Source organism: Chionomys nivalis, chromosome 3 (assembly GCF_950005125.1).
Source record: "Chionomys nivalis chromosome 3, mChiNiv1.1, whole genome shotgun sequence".
NCBI classification, from domain to species: Eukaryota; Metazoa; Chordata; class Mammalia; order Rodentia; family Cricetidae; genus Chionomys; species Chionomys nivalis.
Genome location: NC_080088.1, coordinates 48,013,576 through 48,035,853, shown reverse-complemented (window position 1 = coordinate 48,035,853; position 22,278 = coordinate 48,013,576). Strand labels below are relative to the sequence as shown.

At 44.4% G+C, this 22,278-nt stretch overlaps 1 protein-coding gene across 2 annotated transcripts; it reads left to right on the top strand.

Annotated features, from left to right (window-relative positions):
- Nucleotides 1–6,332: 6,332 nt before the first annotated feature.
- On the top strand, nt 6,333–20,369 carry Tagln3 (transgelin 3). 2 transcript variants are annotated; one of them, XM_057765112.1, is made up of 4 exons: nt 6,375–7,082; nt 8,185–8,359; nt 18,596–18,698; nt 19,898–20,369. In XM_057765112.1, the coding sequence occupies exons 1-4, from the start codon at nt 6,903–6,905 to the stop codon at nt 20,037–20,039; spliced, it is 600 nt and encodes a 199-aa protein (XP_057621095.1). In that variant the 5' UTR covers nt 6,375–6,902; the 3' UTR covers nt 20,040–20,369. The 2 variants fall into 2 exon arrangements, with proteins under 2 accessions (XP_057621096.1, XP_057621095.1); XM_057765113.1 differs by lacking the exons at nt 18,596–18,698; nt 19,898–20,369 and adding an exon at nt 11,718–18,583 and having other exon boundaries at nt 6,333–7,082.
- The last annotated feature ends 1,909 nt before the right edge of the window (nt 20,370–22,278 follow it).

The window sequence follows — 22,278 nt, the reverse complement described above, 5'->3', positions numbered from 1 at the left end:
GTTAACTTGATATTTTCACCATCAAATGGAACTTCCAGTGTGCCCAGTGCTAGGAATAGGATACAGCTAAAGGAACTGTTGGTCAAAGGAGCCTCATGGAAATCCTGAGACAACTCAGGCTATTGCCAACGCTATACCACAACTCATGGTAAAGTCCCACTGCTGATGACAACACCTACATAGTTCATTGAACATGGAGAAGTTGAACTGGCTCCTAGCTGGAGCCTTCATCTCTACTGACTCGTGTTTGTGGTACTGGAGGCTGCGCTGCACACTACCAAAATAGATAAACCATCAGCCCAGCTACAAACCCTGTAAATTACAACAGTGACCTACCTACGTGATATACCGAGACAATAGTGGCATAAATGTGGGAGTAACCAACCACTCTGATTGGATGTAAGGCCTATTCCAAGAGATAGAAGCCATGACTAACACTGCTCAAGTGACCAAGAACCTGAGACTACATAGGCCATGTATCTAGGGGAAAACCAAACTATTGTTCTGCTAAGGGAACATAACAACAAAATGACTCCTAATGACATTTTGCTAGTCCCATTGGTAAGTGTTCAGCCATCAGCCGAGAAGTTTCCACTTTCAATAGAGTTACTATTAAAGAGACCCACAACTGCACAATGTACAGAGAGTAAGAGATTTTAAGACACAGTCCTAAAATGGGTGTCTTCATCAGACCCCTCTCTTCAGAGCTTGGGCAATTATTTAGAAGAGAGGTAGAAAGATTGTAAGAGTCAGAGGGAACAAATGACACCAAGGAGACAGTGTCTTGTAGACACAGCAGGAATGACTTATAAAACAACTTGGAAACCATGGTAGTATGCACAGGGTCTCAGCACTGGGTGGGTGGGAGAGGAAGTGGACATGAGCTCTCATCCCCAACCAAAAAGCTGTCTTCAATTGGTAACTGATTGCAAAGGAAAAATCCATTTTCTCCAATGGAATCTCACCGGGTATGTAAACCATACTTAAGTATAGGTCCCATGCCCAGCATAGATAGCCAACACAAACCAATCTCAATGATAATTTTGTAGATTTTTTTCCTATTATTTTGTTTGGCATTTTTTTTTTATCTTGCTGGGCTTTTGATTGTATATTGTGGTTTCCAATTTTGTATTTTTCTGACTTTATTTTGTGTGCCTGTGTTTGATATGTGTGTTTCTTGTGCTTTTTCTTTATTTTTGTTTATTATTCTGGATTTTTTTTTAATTTGCCTGTTTTCCAAAGAGAGAATGAGAGAAGGGGAGTATGGAATTAGATGTGGGTCTAGGAAGCGATGGGGAGGAGAAACTGTGATCAGAATACACCGTGTGAAAAAAATACTTTCAATAAAAAATTACTAGGGTTCAGTGTGTTGTAGCCCATTATTGACTGACTCTCTCTCTCTCTCTCTCTCTCTCTCTCTCTCTCTCTCTCTCTCTACTCAGACCATTTTTTTTCTGAATTGCTCTGTGCTGTGTATCCAATGGCATGTGAAATGTATGAACACACAGCAGCTCCATGTGCCTTATTTTGAATTTCAGTGTGATTTTTTAAGTGGCATGCACCTACTAAACAATTTGAACATGGACAATGAGAATGGATATGGCAAATTATCAAGAACAGGAATGCTAGTCAAAGATGTATGCCTTTGAAATATTTCCTGATGCAAATCTATACAGTATGCCAGTCTCTAAGCAGCCAGTGAGAAACCTGGGGAAGAAAGCGCCCTGAGTAAGGCTGCGTTTTGTGAGCATGGTGATAGAGCTGGAAAAGCGCTACCGTTCCTAGGGCAGTCCCTGGAGTGAGGATGCCAAATGGAAAAGAGCACTGAGTGGTCGTGTACATGCCACTTGAGGGCAGAAGCAGGCGAATCTCTGAGTACAAGACTAACCTCATCTACAGAGCGAATTCTAAGACAGCCAGGATTACCCAGAGAAACCCTGTCTCAAAACAAAAGAAGAGAATGAAAAAGAGTATAAACTCATTTTCTAGAAGGAAAAAGAGTAAGTGAACATTAACTGCAGCCATGTTTTGCTGTTTCAGAGATTAGTTCCAGCTCCCCCTGAGGCTATCAAAATTGCAAATGACTTAAGTCCCTCAGGGAGGACAGAGAACTGTTTACACATAGTGCCTAGAACGCATGCGCATCACCCAGAACACTTCATTTCTAGAGTACTTAGACCAACACAGCGCCAAGACAAATGATTCTTAGGCTGTATCTCTTAAGGGACAATAAGGAAACTTACATTTTCAAGATATAATACCTCTTCTTTTCTTCCCCTTCCCCTCCCCTGCCTCAGGATGGCCTCAAACTCGTGGTCCTGCTTCAACCTTCTAATCCTGGGATTACAGACATTCACTGTACTGCTATGCCAGGCTCCAGACAAGGGTTTGATTTGACTTGATTTTTTTGTTTCTGTTTTTTTGTTTTTGTTGCTGTTCTTTATATTTTTAGTTGGATCTTGAATGCAGAATCTTTAGAAATGGAGGGCCAACCATCTGTTTTGGAGACCTAAAGGTAGTTTTCATGTTCATGTATGCGTACCTGCATGAATTCATGTGCAACGCATGCATACAAGTGCCAGAGGAGGCCAGAAGGCAGTACTTGAATTCCTTGATTTATGAAAAAATACGTTATAAAGACTATATCTAGAAAAAAATGCAAGCAAGTTTTAAATTAAATATATATTTTAGGGAATATATTATTTTTCATTTTATCTTGGTTATACTGAATTTTCAGGAGGATATTGATAGCTTAACTTTCTTCACCTAACTAAAGAAGTTCACTTGGTCCTGATTCATAGCTGTCTTCAGCAGCACAAGGTCTGAGGCCTCTGGGGCCTGTCGGTTTCTCTCGGAAGCCCTTGACTCAGCCCCATCCCTCTTTTTCTAGGAGGCTAGTTCCTAGGTTCTCTGTCGTAAGAGTCATGTGTCTGTACCTTGTGGATAGAATATACAGTCTTGAAATCCTCAGCAGGTATTCCAGACTTTTGCTTTCAAAGCACGGATGAGTTTGGACTTGGCATCATTTATCCTCAAACATGGCTGAGTTCCCCAGTCCTCCCCTCTCCTTGCCCAGCTTGTCATGCTAATTTTCCTTTAGTTCTGCCCTTGGTGCTCTTTTCATGTTGCTTCCTTGAGCAGCATCACCGGGTTTATGGGTTTAACTACTACCTGCAAGCAGGTGACTCAAGCATATTTCTACCTGAGTGCCAGACCAATAAAACAACAAAACAACTGCCCAGTGAACTCCATGGATCAGAGGACTCTTGAAGCAGCTGGACCACACTTTATTATCTCTCTCCTTTGTAAGCTACCCTGCCTGTGCTTCCTTCTGCGGTTCATAACAGCAGCATGAACTTTGCAACAGCAGATAGTGTGAATCTCATTCCTTTTACCCAGCTAAGATCTGGTGGTTTTCTTTCTCTGGAAGAAGCTCAAACTCCTTTGCATGGCAAACCAATGTCAGGAGGGTAAGTGCTTTAACAACTGGCTTTTTTACTGCTGGCACTTGCCACCACCCCTGGCATATGTATGTATTCCCATCAAGACTGCTTTCAAATTGTCTCTCTGACATCTCTGAAAGCAAACCTGAGAAGAAGTGTCCAGGAGCAGACAATCACATAGTGTTTATGTCCTGTAGAAACATAAACACAATTATCCTCAAGAAAACAACAATTATTGGGCAATGTCGCTAAAAGAAAGAACAATTAATTTTGAGTATTTAATCTTTGTAATATAATTATTTATGTAATCTGACAACTAATAATGCAAGAGTTTACTAACAGACCTTCCAAGTTCCTGAAAACTTAACCTTGGATCCTTGTAATCATGCCACTTTATTACCGGGAGCCTGACTGGCATTCCCGCCCCAGTTTTCTGTGTATTCCATTAAACCGACGATTTGCTGATACTAAAACATTTTCACCTTTTTAAAAATAAATATTAACTTTAAATATTTATTTTATGTGCATGAGTGTTTTGCCTGCATGTATATCTGTGCAATACATGCATGCAATGCATGCTCACAATGCCTACAGAGGCCAGAAAGGGGAACTCGGGTTACAGGAAATTGTTAACTGCCATGTGGGTGCTAGGAATCGAACCTGGGCTCTCTGGAAGGGCAGCCAGTTCTCTTAACCACTGAGCAATCTCTGCAGCCCCATTTTTCCACCTTTATAAACAAGTTGTCTCTACCGGCAACAATCCACAGCTCTTCTGCCTTATGCACTCATCTGACAAATAACCTACTTATCATTCAGTGCTTAAAGTCATTTTCCCTAGCTCCCTATTCCCTTCCTCCAAACACACCATACCATCTGGCTGGCGTTTCCTCAGGTTAGCTTTGGTGCTAGACCTACTTAGTATGTTTCATTTAATTTTTTTGCATCTCACATACATACATACATACATACATATGTACATACATAAGCTGTTTTTTTAAAAATGTTAAAGCTGGACCTCATGGTTTCATTCCTGTAATCCCAGTGGTCAGGGATCAAAATTCTAAGCTAGCTTGCGCTACACTGGGAGAACCTGTCTTTAAAAAATTAGATTACTGAAGCAAATTACTATAATGCTAATAGGCTTCAAGCAAATGCAAAGTTGAACTAATTTCCATTGTCATTCTCCACAGCATTAAGCAGTTTTTCTCTGAAGGCTTCACCAGGAATCTGGACACTTATATCCTGCTGCGCCTCCTCTTTGCATGGAATCTTTTCTAGAACAATGGGCTTAATTATTCACGTAAAACATACCAACTATTTGGTTATCATATAAAGGAAACTGCCCAAAAGTTTCAAAAGAAGAGGAGGATGAGGATCAGGGGAAAAAGGAGGAATAGAGGGAAGAGGAGGAAGAGGAGCAAAGGGAGGAACAGGAGAAGGAAAAGCAGGAGGAGGAGGAGCAGCAGGAAGAGGAGAAGCAGCAGGAGGAGGAGTAGAGGGAAGAGGAGGAAGAGCAGGAGGAGGAGGAGCAGCAGGAAGAGGAGAAGCAGCAGGAGGAGGAGAAGCAGGAGAAGCAAGAGGAGCAGGAGGAGGATGAGGAAGACTGTTCTCTTTGGAATTGCAGCTAGGAGTAAAGAAAAGACACATGCTTTCTCTGTGAGCTTCTGTCCCTGAGTTCCAGGTTGGAATTTCCATTATTGCTGTCACCCATGATGCGGACTGGAGACTTCCATGGTTCTGCAGATGATCTTCTTGCAGCATGCATTTCCTTCTCCTCCCAAGCTCCAAATCTCTAAGAGAGCTAGCTCTGTGTCTTTGGGACTTCTTCAATTGAGCTTTTAGGAAGCATCAAAGCCTGCATCCGTTAGCTTGCTTTTTCTCCTTAAACTAATGTTCTAAAAGCTGGTCTGTTTCTCACCTCCCAGTTCTTTCTCTCCAGGCTCTCAGCTACTCACCAGGAAACTGGTCACTTATCTGCTAAGCAGGGATGTTTTCATTAGTACAGGCCTCAACTAGCAGAAGATGTTTCTGGGTACATGTGTTGTCTGAGAGTAACTTTGTGTTTAGCTCTAACCAATCCTCACAGGGACAATGACCATCTCCTCATTAGAACTACTTAATCTATGGTCTTGAGCCAATTTATTGTCACATTGTTAAACCATAATTATTTTTTTCAGGTCCAATCTTTGGCACGACTTAAACACTTGATAAATATTTGTTAACTGAAGGTATGCCCAGGGACGTACACAAAACAGCTAAAGTGAGAAGTCATCTTTACCTTTGAACACCTTATACTTGGGAGCAAACTGCTAGGCTCTTTAGCTCTTAAGACATGCTTAGGCCAGCTTGAACCAAATAATTTTTCCTCATGTTTTGTCTGCCTCCCCCAGTGTTAAGTGACTCTTAAATGCGTGTCCTTGGCACCTTCGACATCCTTATCTAAAACAGACAAAGACTTTGCGATTTTCCAGAACTTTTAGAACACTCACTGACTTGTGTTGACTTACAAAATTTGCCCTATATATTTTCAGTTTAAAGTAACATTTAAAAGGTTTATTTCTTGAATAGAGCCAAACCAAGCCACAGAGGTTTTCCACGGGTTGGAAGTTTCTGGATGAAACTGGGTTGACAGCTAAAGTAAATGATTGCAGCTTCCAGTGTTCCCCACCCCCACCCCATCCTGTCCGGTAACAACTGTCATTTCAGTACAAGGTTAAAGTGGTCTGACTATTCCTGGCAGATGGGCACTTAACAGAACGGACCCTCCCAGAGACCCAGGTCCCCTCAGGCAGCTGTGTGGGGCCTTGGATACAATGCTGGGATCCCTAGAGGAGGAGAAAGGATTGTGGTGCAGAGAAAGAGGCTCCCAGCGGGAGGCAGGCGGGTTTGCCTGACTAGGAGAGAGCTGTCTTTGGAGGGCTCTTAGCAACAGCCCTGATTTGACCCGCCTCAGCCGTGAGAAAATCAAATCAGAGCGCCTTGCTTCCAGACTCCACACACCATCAGCGGGCGATTGTCGAGGCATCCTTTCTCCTGCCTGTTAATTACCTGCCCTGGGAATCTCACGCAAAGTGCTGCTGAGAGGGGGAGCAAGCAACCATCGCCCACCCTCAACCCAGCCCCCGACTGCCTGGGGGTTCAGGCTCGCGAGTGAGTCCGTGTACATCATCCAGTCTGCCTGACAGGCAGGACTGAAAGGGGGGTTTCAGCCCCCCTGGGTCGGCCGGGGCTTTATTCTAGAGTCCATGGCGCGTGGCTGCGCTTTTCTTTCCCATTTGTAGGTGAAACCCCATTGGCTTCATTGGCTCCTTGATTTAAACCACGCCCGGCTTTCCGTCCGCTTTGCTGCTGCTGGGTTCGGCCTCCCTGCCACATCCCAGCCGGGTTCTCAGGAAACCCGGGGGCTGCTGTGGCTGCTATTGTGTGGATGCCGCGCGTGTCCTCTCTTCTCTTCCAGAGATGGCTAACAGGGGCCCGAGCTATGGCTTAAGCCGAGAGGTGCAGGAGAAGATCGAGCAGAAGTATGATGCGGACCTGGAGAACAAGCTGGTGGATTGGATCATCCTGCAGTGTGCTGAGGATATAGAGCACCCGCCCCCCGGCAGGGCCCATTTTCAGAAATGGTTGATGGACGGGACGGTAAGCCGGGCAGGGATATTGGCTGCTGGAACGGTGGAAAGAAGCCCTCCTGGGGCCCTTTCTTTCTATGTGAGGGCCCGGGGGGGTGGGGGGGAATCCTCTGTTGCCAAGATCTGGGTCTCACCGGGAGGACCGGGGATGCCTTTATTTCTCTCGGGCTGTGAGATGAGGGCTCCCTGTACAATTCCCTAGCTAGTTTAGAGGATTCTCCACCCATCTGAGTATCAAGCTTCCTGCTAAGCTGTAAGCAAAATTGAAGCCCTTCGGATATTTCCACGGAGAATAGAGCTAAGTGCAGCCGTTTGATCTCCTTTGCCTTCTCGGTGCATCAGCCTTTCTGGGGCTTTTCTTACCCCCAGGGGAACCCTCTGGTTACACGGTGAAACAAAGGAAAGAGTCAGGCTAGTCAACTTCTTATCCTCCGAGGATGCTGAGCCCCTTGAAGAGGCTCAGGGGCTTTGGAGCGGAAAAGGGAATCCTTTTTTGATAGTGGGGTTCCTTTCTGTCTAGATGCTGTGTGTTTGGGTTCCAGGAGAACAGCTAAGCTCAGTCGAGCAAGCCAGTCTTTTCTGGCAGCTTGTGATTTACTGTTACATAACTGCGATCCCATCCATGTGTTGGGTAGACCAAGGCTTGCTTGGCTTCGTCTTCTCAGAGTCCATGAGAAGACCCAACTCAGTTCTTTCACACGTCATAAACTCACATAGGATGAGTTAGTGAAGAGAGCAGATCCCAGAAAGCAGATCACAATCCTCCCACTTCCCCACCAGCCTCCAATGCATCCTCCATTAAGAGTCTGAGATCATGTTCTCATCCCTCAGCATCATTTCCAATGAGAGAATCGGATTCCGGTTGCAGGACTGTGGTCAGCTGTAGCCTGAGAATGGGCTCCCTGGGGTCTTCTTCTGTGTTTAATGTGGGAGCCTGCCTCTCTCTCTCTCTCTCTCTCTCTCTCTCTCTCTCTCTCTCTCTCTCTCTCTCTCTCTCTCTGTGTGTGTGTGTGTGTGTGTGTATGTGTGTGTGTAGATGCACCATTCACTTCTGACTTGTGACATTTATTGCAAAGGCAAACACTGATTCTCTGTCCCCGCGTTCCCTTCAGGTCCTGTGCAAGCTGATAAACAGTTTATATCCACCAGGACAAGAACCCATCCCCAAGATCTCAGAGTCAAAGATGGCTTTTAAGCAGATGGAGCAAATCTCCCAGTTCCTGAAAGCGGCCGAGGTCTATGGTGTCAGGACCACAGACATTTTTCAAACAGTGGATCTATGGGAAGGTAAACAGTCCTTCTGTCTTTGGGTCTGTTTCCCCTGGACTCCCGTTCCCATACCTCCTCTTTTCTTTATCATCTGTTTGTAAAAGCCACTTACATAGGGCTTCCTGGCACCTCTTGCGGGAGGAAAGTCTGTTCTCAGTTGTCACCCCATGGGCAGTGTTGTCCTTCCAGCTTGTGGTGCTTTGTGCTGAGGATATGGCAAGTACCTCAGCAAACTAGAAGTGTACACAGAGAAGAAGTGAACTGGTTACACGGGTGTCTTTTCCTCTAGTTAGCCAATCATAACAAATCACATTTCGTGGAAAAGAAGGGAGGCAGGCGTGAGTGAGTGCTCTTCTGACTCACCAGCAGTGGGGCTTACAGACAAAGCCATCTGCTCCTCTGTCATTCAATCTGAGGGAGAACAAGAGAGAGCTCCATCTTTCTGTTAAACTATCCAGAGCACAGTGACTGTATCTTCTAGGTGAGCATTATCCAGAGCACAGTGACTGTATCTTCTAGGTGAGCATTATCCAGAGCACAGTGACTGTATCTTCTAGGTGGGCATTATCCAGAGCACAGTGACTGTGTCTTCTAGGTGGGCATTATCCAGAGCACAGTGACTGTATCCTCTAGGTAGGCATTATCCAGAGCACAGTGACTGTATCCTCTAGATGGATATTATCCAGAGCACAGTGACTGTATCCTCTAGATGGATATTATCCAGAGCACAGTGACTGTATCTTCTAGATGGATATTATCCAGAGTACAGTGACTGTATCTTCTAGATGGATGTTATCCAGAGCACAGTGACTGTATCTTCTAGGTGGATGTTATCCAGAGCACAGTGACTGTATCTTCTAGGTGAGCATTATCCAGAGCACAGTGACTGTATCTTCTAGGTGGATGTTATCCAGAGTACAGTGACTCTATCTTCTAGATGATTATTATCCAGATCACAGTGATAGTATCTTCTAGGTGTGTATTCTACTCGGGGGACTACCAGATGTTTTTTTACATTCACATTTGTGAATTGACTTGGTGAGAAATATCTCACAAAGCTATATAGATCAAAGATTAGCTATGGAACTATTTAGCAATCCACCATGATTGGAGAAAAGGATGTGTAGTAGAGGTATTGCTGGAGAATCTGAGGGACCAATAGCCATATGGCGTCCAGTCCCCTTTAGTGAAAATGGGCATGTTAGTCCATACAGCCACCACTAGGCCTGCCTGAGGCACAGAGGGGTTGTCTAATTGCCAGATTGATTGACACACCCATTGTCACTGGCTGTCATCACAGGGCAACCCACAGAACCCCTTGGATGGTTTTGCTGACACAGAGGGTAAACTAATGTTACTTTGATCAAGAGCCATGGGTATTCTAAGCAGAGGACAGTCTGCTCAGATAATTATAAAGAAAAAAAATCACCTCCTCCATCCTCACAATGACCTCAAGCCTCCATTCAAAGAGGGCTCCGTTTCATGCTTTTTGCATGAGTGAGCAGTTCAAACCCAAAGAGGCCAGGGGTCTAAACTTGTATTTTTTCTAGTACCTCAGATACCTGAAATGCTGGCTAGGCCACCAGACCTCATGGGCATCTGCCTCCAATTCTCCATGAGATGGCTCCATTGATGCTTGATTCCCAGGTCAAGATAATGGTGATTGTCTACAGTTAATACAGTTTCTTTTCATTGATATCCCTCTTCTCTAGAAGCACATATAAGAGCTTTTCTGAACAATGACACACAGTTCTTCCAACTAAACTATGAAGGGAATTTTTTTCAACCTCCTCATTGCATAGATAATGACACCTGCCTGCCCTTGTTATGTGTGTTCATCAGAATTCATAGTTCACAGTCCTGAGCGCCACCCTGGGCTCTGAAGCCAAAACAGAAGACCTTATTCAACAGGCCACACCATTCTTTGGCCAGGGGCCTTAGCATCTTTCATTTCTACCATGAATGTACTGCTGTGTCATGGCAGTGACTAACTGTTGATGCCAGGGAGGCAGAGGAGGATGGAGGATGATGAATGAAAGCCGTGTGAAACCAAGAGATAGGGTGTGAGAGCAAACGAGAGAAACCTTGGTGAGCACTCAAGTGCAGGACATACGTAAGAGGGAAGGGCACTGGAGGTACCTGGGAGGTCGGGTCTAAAGGGAGCCTACCTATCTACATTAGGGAAGGGCTACCTTTATTTCCTTTCCTCCTTTATCCAAATACCATGGAGAGGGGCTCTATACTTGGGAGGGGGTCTCTAAAAGAGGGTAGAGAGAAGAGCAGTACTTGTGGGTGAACAGCATGCGTGGCAGTCTACACACACCCGCCATAACCTGTGTTAGACACTCCTGGGGAAAGAAGAAAGCTAGGAGGCATATGTTAGCAGGGCAGCCTGAGACATAGCTCTGGAATATGATAATGCTTCTAGATAAAAAGTACGACAGACAAGAAAAGTCATCATTCACCATACCTCAACCCATCCCTGCCCCACTGCAGAAGAGGGGGACTTTAAATGAAATACGGAGACTCTGTTTCTCAGGGCACTGTGATTGACAGATCACAGAAACTTAGAACTACACAAAGGTGGGGATGTGCAAGAGAGCTGGCAGCAGGGAGACAGATGCTGAGGAGTTTCCAGATGACTTGCTGGAAGCCCCGGGGAGCTGAGATTGAAGATGATGTCATGGGCGAGAGACTTGATACTTCCCAGGATCCCTGTCTGGAGCTCAGACCAGAGCTGTTTCCCGGACTGAAGAGTGTAGGAGTCGAAAGCAGGTTTCTTTGAACAGGGAGGTGGGTGGGATGGCCTTGGTGGCTGGCTCAGATCGCGGACTGAGCATGGGAGGCGCTGGTCCTTTCTGCATGATGTGGTTGGTGACTAAGCTGTAGTCAAAGAGCAGGGTTGGCGTGTGTTTGTGTGTCATGTCTGCGTGAGGATGTACACACTCTCTGTCACATAGATATCAGACATCAGACTAGCCGTGTGCACAGCTCGTCACATCTACCGTTCCGCTCCCTGACCGAGGTTGCAATCCTGCCCTCACACTTCAGTTCCTCCCGCTATTTCATAATTCCCTGCATCACAGTTGCCGGGGCTGTGGCTGCTGTGGGTCCAGCCCCCACTCTTCCTGGACACTTCCCTTCCTCCTCTGCAGGTAGTTTATGCCTGGCTGCTCTCAGTACCCCATTTCCTCTGTTTGGCACGTGTCTCCTAAATATGGTTCTTTTTGCTCACAGTGCCTTCCCAAGCTGCTTCTAGGTTGCAGATCAGCAAAGCTGCAAGAGCTCAGGCTTGCCAAATGCCTTCTTGTTTAAGCTTCCATTACTCATATAGGTGGGGCCTCAGAAGTCCCCACCATTCTTGAACCCCCTTTAGGTACATTGTTTGGAAGAGACCTGGGGCCAGCAAGGACGCAAGGGTCTTCACAAAGATATCCAGGTGACAACTTGATCATGGAGATAATACAACGTTACCAAAGCCTTCACTGGGGAAGGGCCAGAGTGACCTTCATTGTTGGTGACAGGAAAGGCAAGGGCCACTGCAAAGAATGGAAGGGGACGGTAAGAGCCCCTCTGTGAAGAGAAAAGGTAAATGGTCTGACAGGTTCCTTTTAGATCTGGAGCAGATGCTGGCGAAGGGCAGGGGTGGGGCTGTTTCAGCTCTGACTTAGGAGAGGATAGTACAGGCAAGCCTGCAGCATCTTTGCTATGAGTACAAGAGGGGAGACTGGAGAAAGGAAGCAACAATAAACCGAGTCTGTATGTGTACAAGAGAGAGAAAACACACAAGGAAAGGTGAGAAGCTGGTCTGAGGTCCAGTCAGAAAATCTGCAGTGGGACTGTCCTATGAGGTGGGGTGGAGTCAGGCTCCCAAAGCAGAAACTAGAGAACCTGGACCGAGCCTGTGCACCATCACTTCTCAGCTAAAGTGTCTTAGCCTTGAATTTCTCCTGCATCAAATGGGCCTAACAGAACCTATTTTATGTTATTGGTCTGGGGAACAAAGGAAGTGATGTGTTAGAAACTCTCAGATGGTACCTGACAAGGAATAGCATAAGTATCGTCAGTGGCCTGCTCTTTCTGGGTTAATAGGAAGGGTGGGGACTGGATGGTCATAGACTCCTCTATAAATGGATTTGATTAATTATCCCACGTAAATGCTGATAGGATTGCCTGGATGACCGTCACCCTGACAATCATTCATGCGGGTTACCTTATTGACTTTTTCCCTTAGAAGACATTGCATTTGTCATCTGTCCCCATGATACATTGCATTGCCAATGTCAGACCTGGGAACCCTCGGTAGAATGAAAATAGCGTGAGTTTTAGAGTAGATACATTGAAAACCATCTTCCAATGCATCCTAGCTGTGTGACTCTGTTTACAGTGCTCAGCTGCCTAGAGTCTTGGTTCTCTTCTGTGTAGTGGCCTAGCACCCCCAACCCCTAAAGGAATTGTATGGAACAAACATGTTAACTCTCCGGCACAATATATGATTCCTAGTTGCCTAATAAATGTCGACTTTTCTTCTGCTTCAGTAAGCTCATCAGCAATGACCTTTGGGGCCTATTTGTATAAGCACTTAGTGTCAGATGTTAAGAACTCCAAAATGTCAGCGCAGACAATACTCAAAGAGCAATCAGCCTGATTATTCTTCTCAACAATTGAACTGATGGAGGATAATGGGTGCACGGTTTTATGTTGTCTGTTCTTTTCTCCTGATGATGGGAGTTAGGGAGGTGTTGTTTACACGGAAGGGTAGAGCCTGGAAGGTTCACGTGTGCTCTCTCAGGAGCTGTCACGATGTGTGCTGTTCCTCAACAGCAGAAGCTGAAGACTCATTTCTCCTAGCCGGAGATGGGTTTGGGGATACGGCACGGTACCCACAGTGACCTGAGCTATGACAAATGCCCACTCCTCCACCCTCCTTTCCCATGGCAGCACCCTCAGCTGCATTCACTCGGAAGGGCTGCTGGCCATTGTATTTTGTGACCTTTTCCTTTAGCTTCAATCTCCAGCATGCATCACAGGCATGTGATCTGACTGACAGATGCTCCTTGACATGTTAAGTCTGCAACAAGTATGTGCATTTCTTACCAATTTGTAGGTGGCGCTGCTTCTGCTCTCCTGGGAGCCCCTCTTTGAGAGTCCCTACCTTACAGTTTCTCTTCCCACTGGCCAGCATGGAAACAACAAAAATCCATAAAATTCAGAGAGACTGCTCAGCTTATCTTCTGCCATTTCTCCCTGGGCTGCAGCAGCGTTTCACAGGGAGGTGGGAAGTGATTTTTCTATCACAGCTCGCTATCTCTGTGATGTGTATATTAAAAATCAGCTTCTAAGAGTTAACAGAGTTGGTCAAGACTAATAAAAAATAGCAGTTCTGAAACAAACAATTTAAGCCTGACTTTCGTGTTAAAAATAGAATAGAAAATAGTGTCAAATCTCACTTTTCCTACTCAAGTGACTTCTGCATTGCTTTTATTTTTCCCTTTTCCTTCTCATTTGTTTTCTTCTTTTGTTTTTAATTAAGAATAGATTCGTTTTTTTGTACAATATCCTGATTATAGCTTCTCCTCCCTCCACTCCTCCACTACTTCTCTACTTTACCTCCCCTCTGGAGCCACTCCTTTTCTTTCATTACAGACGATCAGGCACCTAAGAGATAGCAACCAAACATGACTAAATGAAATATAATAAGTTGAAGCAAAAACTTTCATATTGAAGTTGTACATGGCAGCCCAATAGAAAGAAAAGAGTCCCAAAGCAGGCATAAGAGTCAGAGGCCTGCTTGCTTTCACAATCAGGGGTACCATAAAAATACTAAGTCAGTATCCATCTATCTGTCTCTCTCTCTCTCTCTCTCTCTCTCTCTCTCTCTCTCTCTCTCTCTCTCTCTCTCTCTCTCTCTATCATATACAGGACCTGGTGTAGATCCATGTAAGACATGCATAAGATATCTTGAGTGTAAATTTAAACTTTATAAGCACCAAGTTAGGACAGTACAAGGCAGAACTCTGCCCTCCATTCCTCAAGGCTTATTGATTAGCAGTTTGGGGTTTATGGCTATTTTGAGGTGTTATTATTTTGTGATAATACAGAATGGATACAGTATGAATGATGGCACTTGGGAGGCTGAGTCATCATAAATTCAAGGTCTGTTTGGGCTATAGAGTGAGGCCCTACTAGATAGATAGATAGATAGATAGATAGATAGATAGATAGATAGATAGATAGATAGATAGATGAGGGGGTTGTGGAGGGAGAGAAATCGGAAGCAGAGACTCCTACACTGTTAAGTATAAAGTGCCCTGATGCACACATAGCCTCTCCATGTCATCCTGTGATCTGGGTGATATTATACCACCTGTATAATTTTTAAACCTTCAACGAAGCCTTGCATCACCCAAGGCCCACACTCTGTAGGGTTCCCTCTTCTTATCCATAATAGTACATTGAGTGAGTTTAGACAAATGTGTCCATTATTATAGTATTGTGCAGCATACTTTTGCTACCCTAAAAATCTTCTGTGGCCCATCATTTTATCTTTTTCCATTATCAGTCCCAGTGATCTGCTCCTCTTGCTGTCTATCTGGTTTTGCCCTTTGTAAGATGTCACATCATGCTGTGTGCTGTCTGTTCAGATTCTATTAGCTCTGTAAAACCCATTAATTTCTCATGATAAAGAAATAGAAGAACCCAGACAGCCTGTTGGTGCAATCTTGCCTTCCTCTGCCTGTGTCACTTTCCTTCTCAGGAACAGTGGCAAATTCTTACATCATCACCGGGACTGATTCGTTCCTGCTATGCTTGCATGTGGAAAACTGTCAACATCTGAACAGTCTGCTTTCAGGATTGTATTTCTTTATTTTCTTGGGAGAATGGTATTTAGAGGAAGTAATAAGGCTGACATGAAGAGTCATAGCATTTGCCAAAGTGTCCAGGATGGCTTTCAGGAATCAAAGAGATGCTAAGGAGGCAGACTTCCAGCTTGGATCAAAGCGCTTCTAATGATCAGTTTTGTTCTTTGGACTTTGCGAAAGATGTCTCTGAAGGGAGGAGTTATTGCTTAACAAAATGCATGTAGTTCTTAGCACTTGTCAGCTAGAACCAAGAGTTTAGAGTGGGGCTTACAGGTCTATCTGATCAAGTAAGGACTGTCCTGGGAGATTACCCCAGAATTGGAATTCAGGTGCTCAGGCTGCTGATGGTCACAGCACATCACAGTCACCAGACAAAGCTTGTATTTCTCAGACTATCACCTGTGTATTATTTACAAAACTTATTGTAATATAGATTCTTTCCAAGTCAAATTCTCATGGGGAAAAACCTCTCAGTATTCAAAATTCATATAATAGGTGTGGAGAGACATCCTCTTCTGCAAATTTCCTTGAAGAAACAACAAAGTGTGAGGGTGAGCTCTGAAGCAAGCTGGACATGGCAAGTTTTTGCACTTGCATCATTTTGAAAGCTTCACAAGAAGGAAGATCTTATGCGGGCTGTGACACAGCAGCTTAGTTTTTGATGTCCTATGCCCAGCACGCTGTGCAGATCTTCTTTGGCCTTGCTGTTTCATAACACATTTACATATTTGACCCCTGTTGACACAGATCGGGTTCCAGGAGTGGCCCCAATTCATGCCACCTGTTTCTTCCATCTAGCACTACTCACTCGATCTCAGTTTCTAATCGGGAAAGAAGCCAGTTCGGACAAGAACTCTCTTTCCCACGTCATCAGTCCAAGAATTCTGGAATTCTTCACAAATATCTCTACTGAAAAATATACACATAAAATGGACTAGCTATGCACTGGCTAAGACAGAAGATTTGTACTCACTAAATTACTTAGAATCCTAATAACTAACTTAGTCAGCATGTAGACTACAAATAGTTTTATTTTTTTTAATGTTATGTAAGTGAAGATATAGCAAAATTATTGCAGACAAAAACATCCAATGGCTTATGACCATTTTGGGATGGGTGTCCTTATTTTTATGGTACCCAATATCAATGCCCAGATTTAGATTCCTTGTGCTACCAATACCCTGACACTTTTGGTTATCTCTGGTCTCTGCTTCCTCCCAAGGAGCATGGTTCCTCACCAATTTCACAAAGGGGAGGAGCAAGGGGGAATAACAGTGAAGTGAATGTACCTATTGTGAAGTTTGATTTCAGTCCAATAGGAGCTAGAGTTGGGCTCTGGTTTACTTGTTGGGTGACTTTGAGGGTGTTAGCAAATCTCTTTGAATTTGTTTTGTTGTCCACAGATGGGGAGAAGTCTCCACTCCATAATGTTAAGACCACATGTGATAAAACATCTAGCCCATGATTTACATTAGATCTCTTTCTTTGAAACCTTCTCTTTAGAAAAGTGAAAGATTGCCTCCTTCCTTTAGATGTGCCTAGCTTAGTCATACATTCACTTCCTTGTCCACAGTACTGAGAAGAGGGTAGGTGGTGTTGGTTTTATGTCTCTAGGTTTCCGGATCTCTAACCCTTGCCTGCGGCTCCATCCTTTCCGAGTGTATATATGTGCACATTAGCTAGCTCCTTCTGAAGGAAGCCCCATTGTGCTGGAACAAAGCTCCTGTCCTACCTATTGCTCATAGAATGTTTCCAGCTGACTTGCTGAGTGTTTTCCACATTGCCCCAGATCCTGTACATGTCAGACTCACACCCTCCACCTATCAGAACTATATTCCTGCTGCTTTGTGTAAGAGGTGGGCTTATTGGCAGACTCTAGCTCATACTTCTTGTACTTACTCACTTTCTTCTAGGCTCTCCTTGATTGCTTTGCTGTGCGCGAGCACACCCAGCCATATCTCTTTGAATGTCATGACTACAGGTTTATCTTTCACAGCAGCCTATGATATAGTGACACTTATAGAAAAAAATTTCGTGTGTGGAAGAGAAAAGTTGTCCTAACTGCCTTTCTTCTCTCCAAATTCTTAGTGGGTTTTTTTAAATCCTTTCCTTGACATCTATTGTGGATACTCCACTCACCATCACCCCAGCAGATGAGTCTGAGAGAGTCTCCACTGCAGAATTTCCTGTACCCACAGCCATCCCCACCGGCCTCAAGCTGCAGGCAATTGCCCTGTAGTGAGTGTCAGACATAGGGTGGAGGAAAGCACGTGAGGGAAGGAGACTCTCGCCCTTCTTCTTGGAACACATGAGCATCCTGAACAGGACCTCCTTAAAGGCCATAATTGCTGATTTCATTACAGTTCCTGCTCCCTTCTCTGCCCTTCCCCTGTAACTCTGTATTCCCCAGGGGCTGAGCTGCAGGAAGCGCACCAAAGAGACCACAGACCACTCAGTGGGTCCGATCAGAGCCTTTGTCTATCTGCTGCTCCTGTCTCAGGCCCCCACAGCCTCTTTCTCTCTCTTTTAGTTCAGTGCCTTTAGCTCCCTCATTTCTGTTTTGTGCAGACCTTTGATCCACCCACACCGGCAGCACCTTCTCTAGTTTGAGATTTGCCCTCCTCCGACAAGGAGGGAGGGAAGAGGACGGAAGGAGCTGGCTGGTTGGAAAGCTCAGCTGCCTTCTCTAGGGGCAATCGTGTGACCATGTCCCCACCCCTTACGCGAGACTACCCAATGCCCCCTCCCCTGCTTTGTTCTCTCTCACACATGGGCCAGTGATGTACTGTCTCCATCAGTTCCTTTCATGCATCACTTGTGCCTTGAGTGCTTTCTCTGTTGATTTCTTTCTCCATTGGCCTGCGGACCAGAGCACTGAGCGAATACTCAATTTGATGAACAGCGATGATTTTAGACCCTGCTAACCCAGATAAAGTAAAAGAGAGGAGCCTCCGGGATCTGGGGCAGAATTACTCTAAGCAACGAATTTATTTGCATTTTTCCCTTCTCTGTCCACTCATGAGGAAAGTGCTCTTCTGCAGGCAGTCACCTAGGACCTCCTCATCAGATCACATCAGATCATGGCTAAAGCCATGAAGGTCAGGCCCAAGGCTAGGGGTGGATCCATATGTGAGCGGCTAGTGCTTAGAGTGTTTATTATACATACACTTAAATAAAATAGAAAGGGCCTTCTTGTGTGAATACAATAATTAGCAGGATTGGGGAGGGTTTTATGTCAGAGCCACCCCGGGAAGTGCTATTTAGTAGTTCTCCCGTGATTGTAGTCACCCAGAGCCTCCTCTATCTAGCGCTCTTCCCGGGTGCAGAAACCCCTTCTTCCGAAATCGCTGGCCCTGACACGCTGGACTTTAACCTCTTCACTGGATTCCAGGGAAGGACATGGCAGCTGTGCAGAGGACTCTGATGGCTCTAGGCAGCGTGGCAGTTACCAAGGATGACGGCTGCTACCGGGGAGAGCCATCCTGGTTTCACAGGTGAGTCCTTCCCTAGAGCTGCCAGACACTGTCTACAACGAAGCAAACACTTCTGGTCCCACGGCAAGAGCCACTGAGAAGGAAGGCCGATGCTGCCATTCCAGCCGACACCCAATCAGGGCTGAGATGCTTGGGATTTCTCTTAGCTAGTAGCATCTCCCTCTCCCTTGTTCTTTTCCTTCTTTCATCTTTTTAATTCTCTCCTATGCACCTAAGGAAGAATAAATTCGTACCTTTGCCAAGTACCATCTCGGTTTGTAACCCAGCAGGTTAACTAACAGCCCCCACTTTGACTCTCAAAAGCGTCCTGGTCTAGGTAATAAATTATATGATTATTTCAGTCTACTGAAGTAGACTAGGCCTTTTAGGAACTGTTCTTAAGCGATCATTATGGAAGCGAGAGTAGAGACAGAGATGTGCAAACTGAGGTGTCTGGAGGCAGATGACAGGAATGCTTGAAGCAGCTACGCGGTAATTCTTTTTTCTCATCCTGGAGAAGTATAGAGGGACGTACTTTATGTTCTTTAGATGCCCTTGACCTAAATTCCTCCTAGAAACAAATTGAAATCCTGGTCCTCGTCTCAGAATTATTGATGATCCATCATGGTCTGTACGGCTGCAAATCCAAATTTATTCATAATCCTGCTCTTTACCAAAATTTGGCAGCCTCTGGTCAGGAGATAAAGATTGCTCCTTGAAAGCTCCTAGGTTGATTGGGCAGCAAAACAGAGATTAACCATTGGTCCTATGTGGAAAGAGTGGAACGGGGCTTAAGATATGTTTTGTAAAAAGAGTTAGTTTTGTGAGCAGAGGTACCTGAGAGGGTGAGAAGGTAAAAACTGAGGTGTTCTGAAGAGGAAGAGAAAAAGAGAAGCTGAGATTGAGTTTGCCAGAAGGGCAGCTATGGGTTCTCCTTTCTTTATTTTTTATTTTTATTTATTTATTTTTGCTAGAAATTCTAAGAGTCATCTTGGTTCCCAGGGGATAGAAAACTTGTATGTACTTGTCAGCCACATCTCAGTAGACCATAGCTCTCAGTAGGCCGTAGTTCATGCTGGGTCAGAGCTCAGTAAGAGTTGCAGCCCAGGTAATGGTCTGCTGGTGTGTTTGATTGCCTCATATAGAAGCTGTGTATCCACATCTTGAGGAGGATTTAGAACTGTCATATGACATAGTTCCATCTCACTCTTTCTACCCAGGAAAGCCCAGCAGAATCGGAGAGGATTTTCAGAGGAGCAACTTCGCCAGGGACAGAACGTCATAGGCCTGCAGATGGGCAGCAACAAGGGTGCCTCCCAGGCGGGCATGACGGGGTACGGGATGCCCAGGCAGATCATGTAAGATGCCACATCTTGCCCACCCTGGTAGAGAGGACGAATGCTCCGCACCACAGTCTGTGACAAAGAAATAGGTAGTCACCTGCTCACCTTCTCCTCTTTCTCAAAGCCTTCTGTCCCCTGTTCTTGCAAGTGCTGCACTTCTGCTGGGAATCCACGCTGCCTATTGCTGCCACCCTTTGTTCGTTTAGAACTATGCAAAGACTCCGCTTCCTCACTCTGACCTTCTGTGCCCTGGGATCTCCATTCGTTTGATTATTTATTTATTTATTTATTTGCCAAAAATTTCTCTCCTTGACTTACAGAACGTACCTAATAAACAAATTAGTCTGTGTTTCAGAGTGTAACTTCATTCTCTGTCAGGTACTTTGCCGGCTGGAATGGCTTCTTCCTGCCTCACTCAAGAGGTTGCTGACAAATTGAAATTAGCATAGACTATAGAAAATGGATTAGCTATGAGGAAGCTTTTGCGAGATTATTATGTTTATCTTAGTAATTTCAATGGAAAAAATTAGAAATAGTTTTTCCCACTAGAGATCTTAAAGTTAGGCATCCACAAACACCGCCTTTGACCTACCCACGTTTCTTTAAGTACCTACTGTGTGCTTATGTTAGACTTTGTAAACAAGATAAAGCATCAGAAGCTCTTGTATGGTTACCCAGGAAATTATGGATGGGTGGATGGATGGAGGGATGGTTTTCTCAAACAACAATTTTTTTTAAATGAGAGGGTTTTTATGTTGCTTGTTTTTTATTGCATGAATTTTCTTCATTAAGGGTGACTCTCAGATCTAAGCTCACATTTACGCAGTGTCCTCCCACCCAGCGACCAGGAACAATGCAATGTGTAGTACTGATCTCTACACATCGTTTATAGAACCCGAACCCCTAAAACTCTTAAGATTATTCAAGATCGATATCTGCCTAAAATGAATGAATTTTCAACATTTTTTTCTCCATTGAATAAAAACAGGGAAAATAAGTCTGGAGACTATCAGTTCATCCTATTCTTTAAAATGCAGTTAGTAGCTAGGTGGTGATGGCACATGCCTTTAATCCCAGCAGTTGGGAGGCAGAGACAGGTAGATCTCTGTGAATCAAGGCCAGCCTGGTCTACAGCAAGTTCCAGGACAGCTAAAGTTACACAGAGAAACCCTGTCTCAAAATTAAATAAATAAATATATTAATTAAAAAATGTAGCTAGTAAGAGAAATGGAGTATCTTTATTCACACAATGAACCATCAACTAATAAGAAAAGGTAAAAAAATAAATTTTATATATATATATATGTATGTATATATATATATATATATATATATATATATATATATAGCCACTTTAAATATTTGGGTGATAGGTTTTCAGACTGAGTTCTTTGCAATTCTAGGCTCTTGCTGAGGTTTCTATGAGATCCTTCTCAACTACCCAGGAGGTCCCTGTGGCCCTTTCATATCTATTGTTGAGTTGTCCGTGGTGCCATCTAAATGGGCAAACCCTTCCTCACACCCCACCTTGGAGCTGCCGTATGAGAAAGGAGGGAAACTGAAGGCCCCGCCAAAGTGAAATAAACCTAGGAGGAAATTCCAAGAGAAAGTTAGTTGGGTTCCTGTTTGAGTGTGGATTCAGGAGATCTGGGAAATACCATCCACCAGGGAGGGGCAGTTGGAAGGAAGCCTGGTATCTGTGGAGAGAAAATTTTCTGCTCTTTCTAATTTGTGCTCACTGTCAATCAAGGTAATAATATGGCCTCAGGGAACAACTCATTGAGCAAGTAGAGACCCCCAAGGGATGTAAGCATTACTTTGCTCTGAGAGAGAATCATTTAGAATAAGCCGAGTAAAAAAAATACACCAGCAGCGGCAAGGGGAAGCCCTGGAAACAAAACGGTGATCTATTATGAGGAAAAAAAGCTCCATTATAGAACAGTAACCAAAATGAAGAGAATAAAATGAGGCTTGTGAGGCTGGAACCCAAGGACAGATTACTAAATTAGAATACCAAGAAAATGCACCTCATGAAAACTCACAGATGTCTGGTGAATACAAAAGAAATAGTAAAAATAACAGATAACAGGCATGGGTTTAGAGTCTCAGAAAGGAGAAAAGCCAATTAAGGAAGAAAATGTAATTAAGTAGTTTATTTATTTCTTGTGCAGATGTTTTGCCTGCATGAATGTCTGCATGCCACAGGATGCTAGAGGGATATATTTGAAGAAATAATATTAAGGCTTTACCAGAGATTT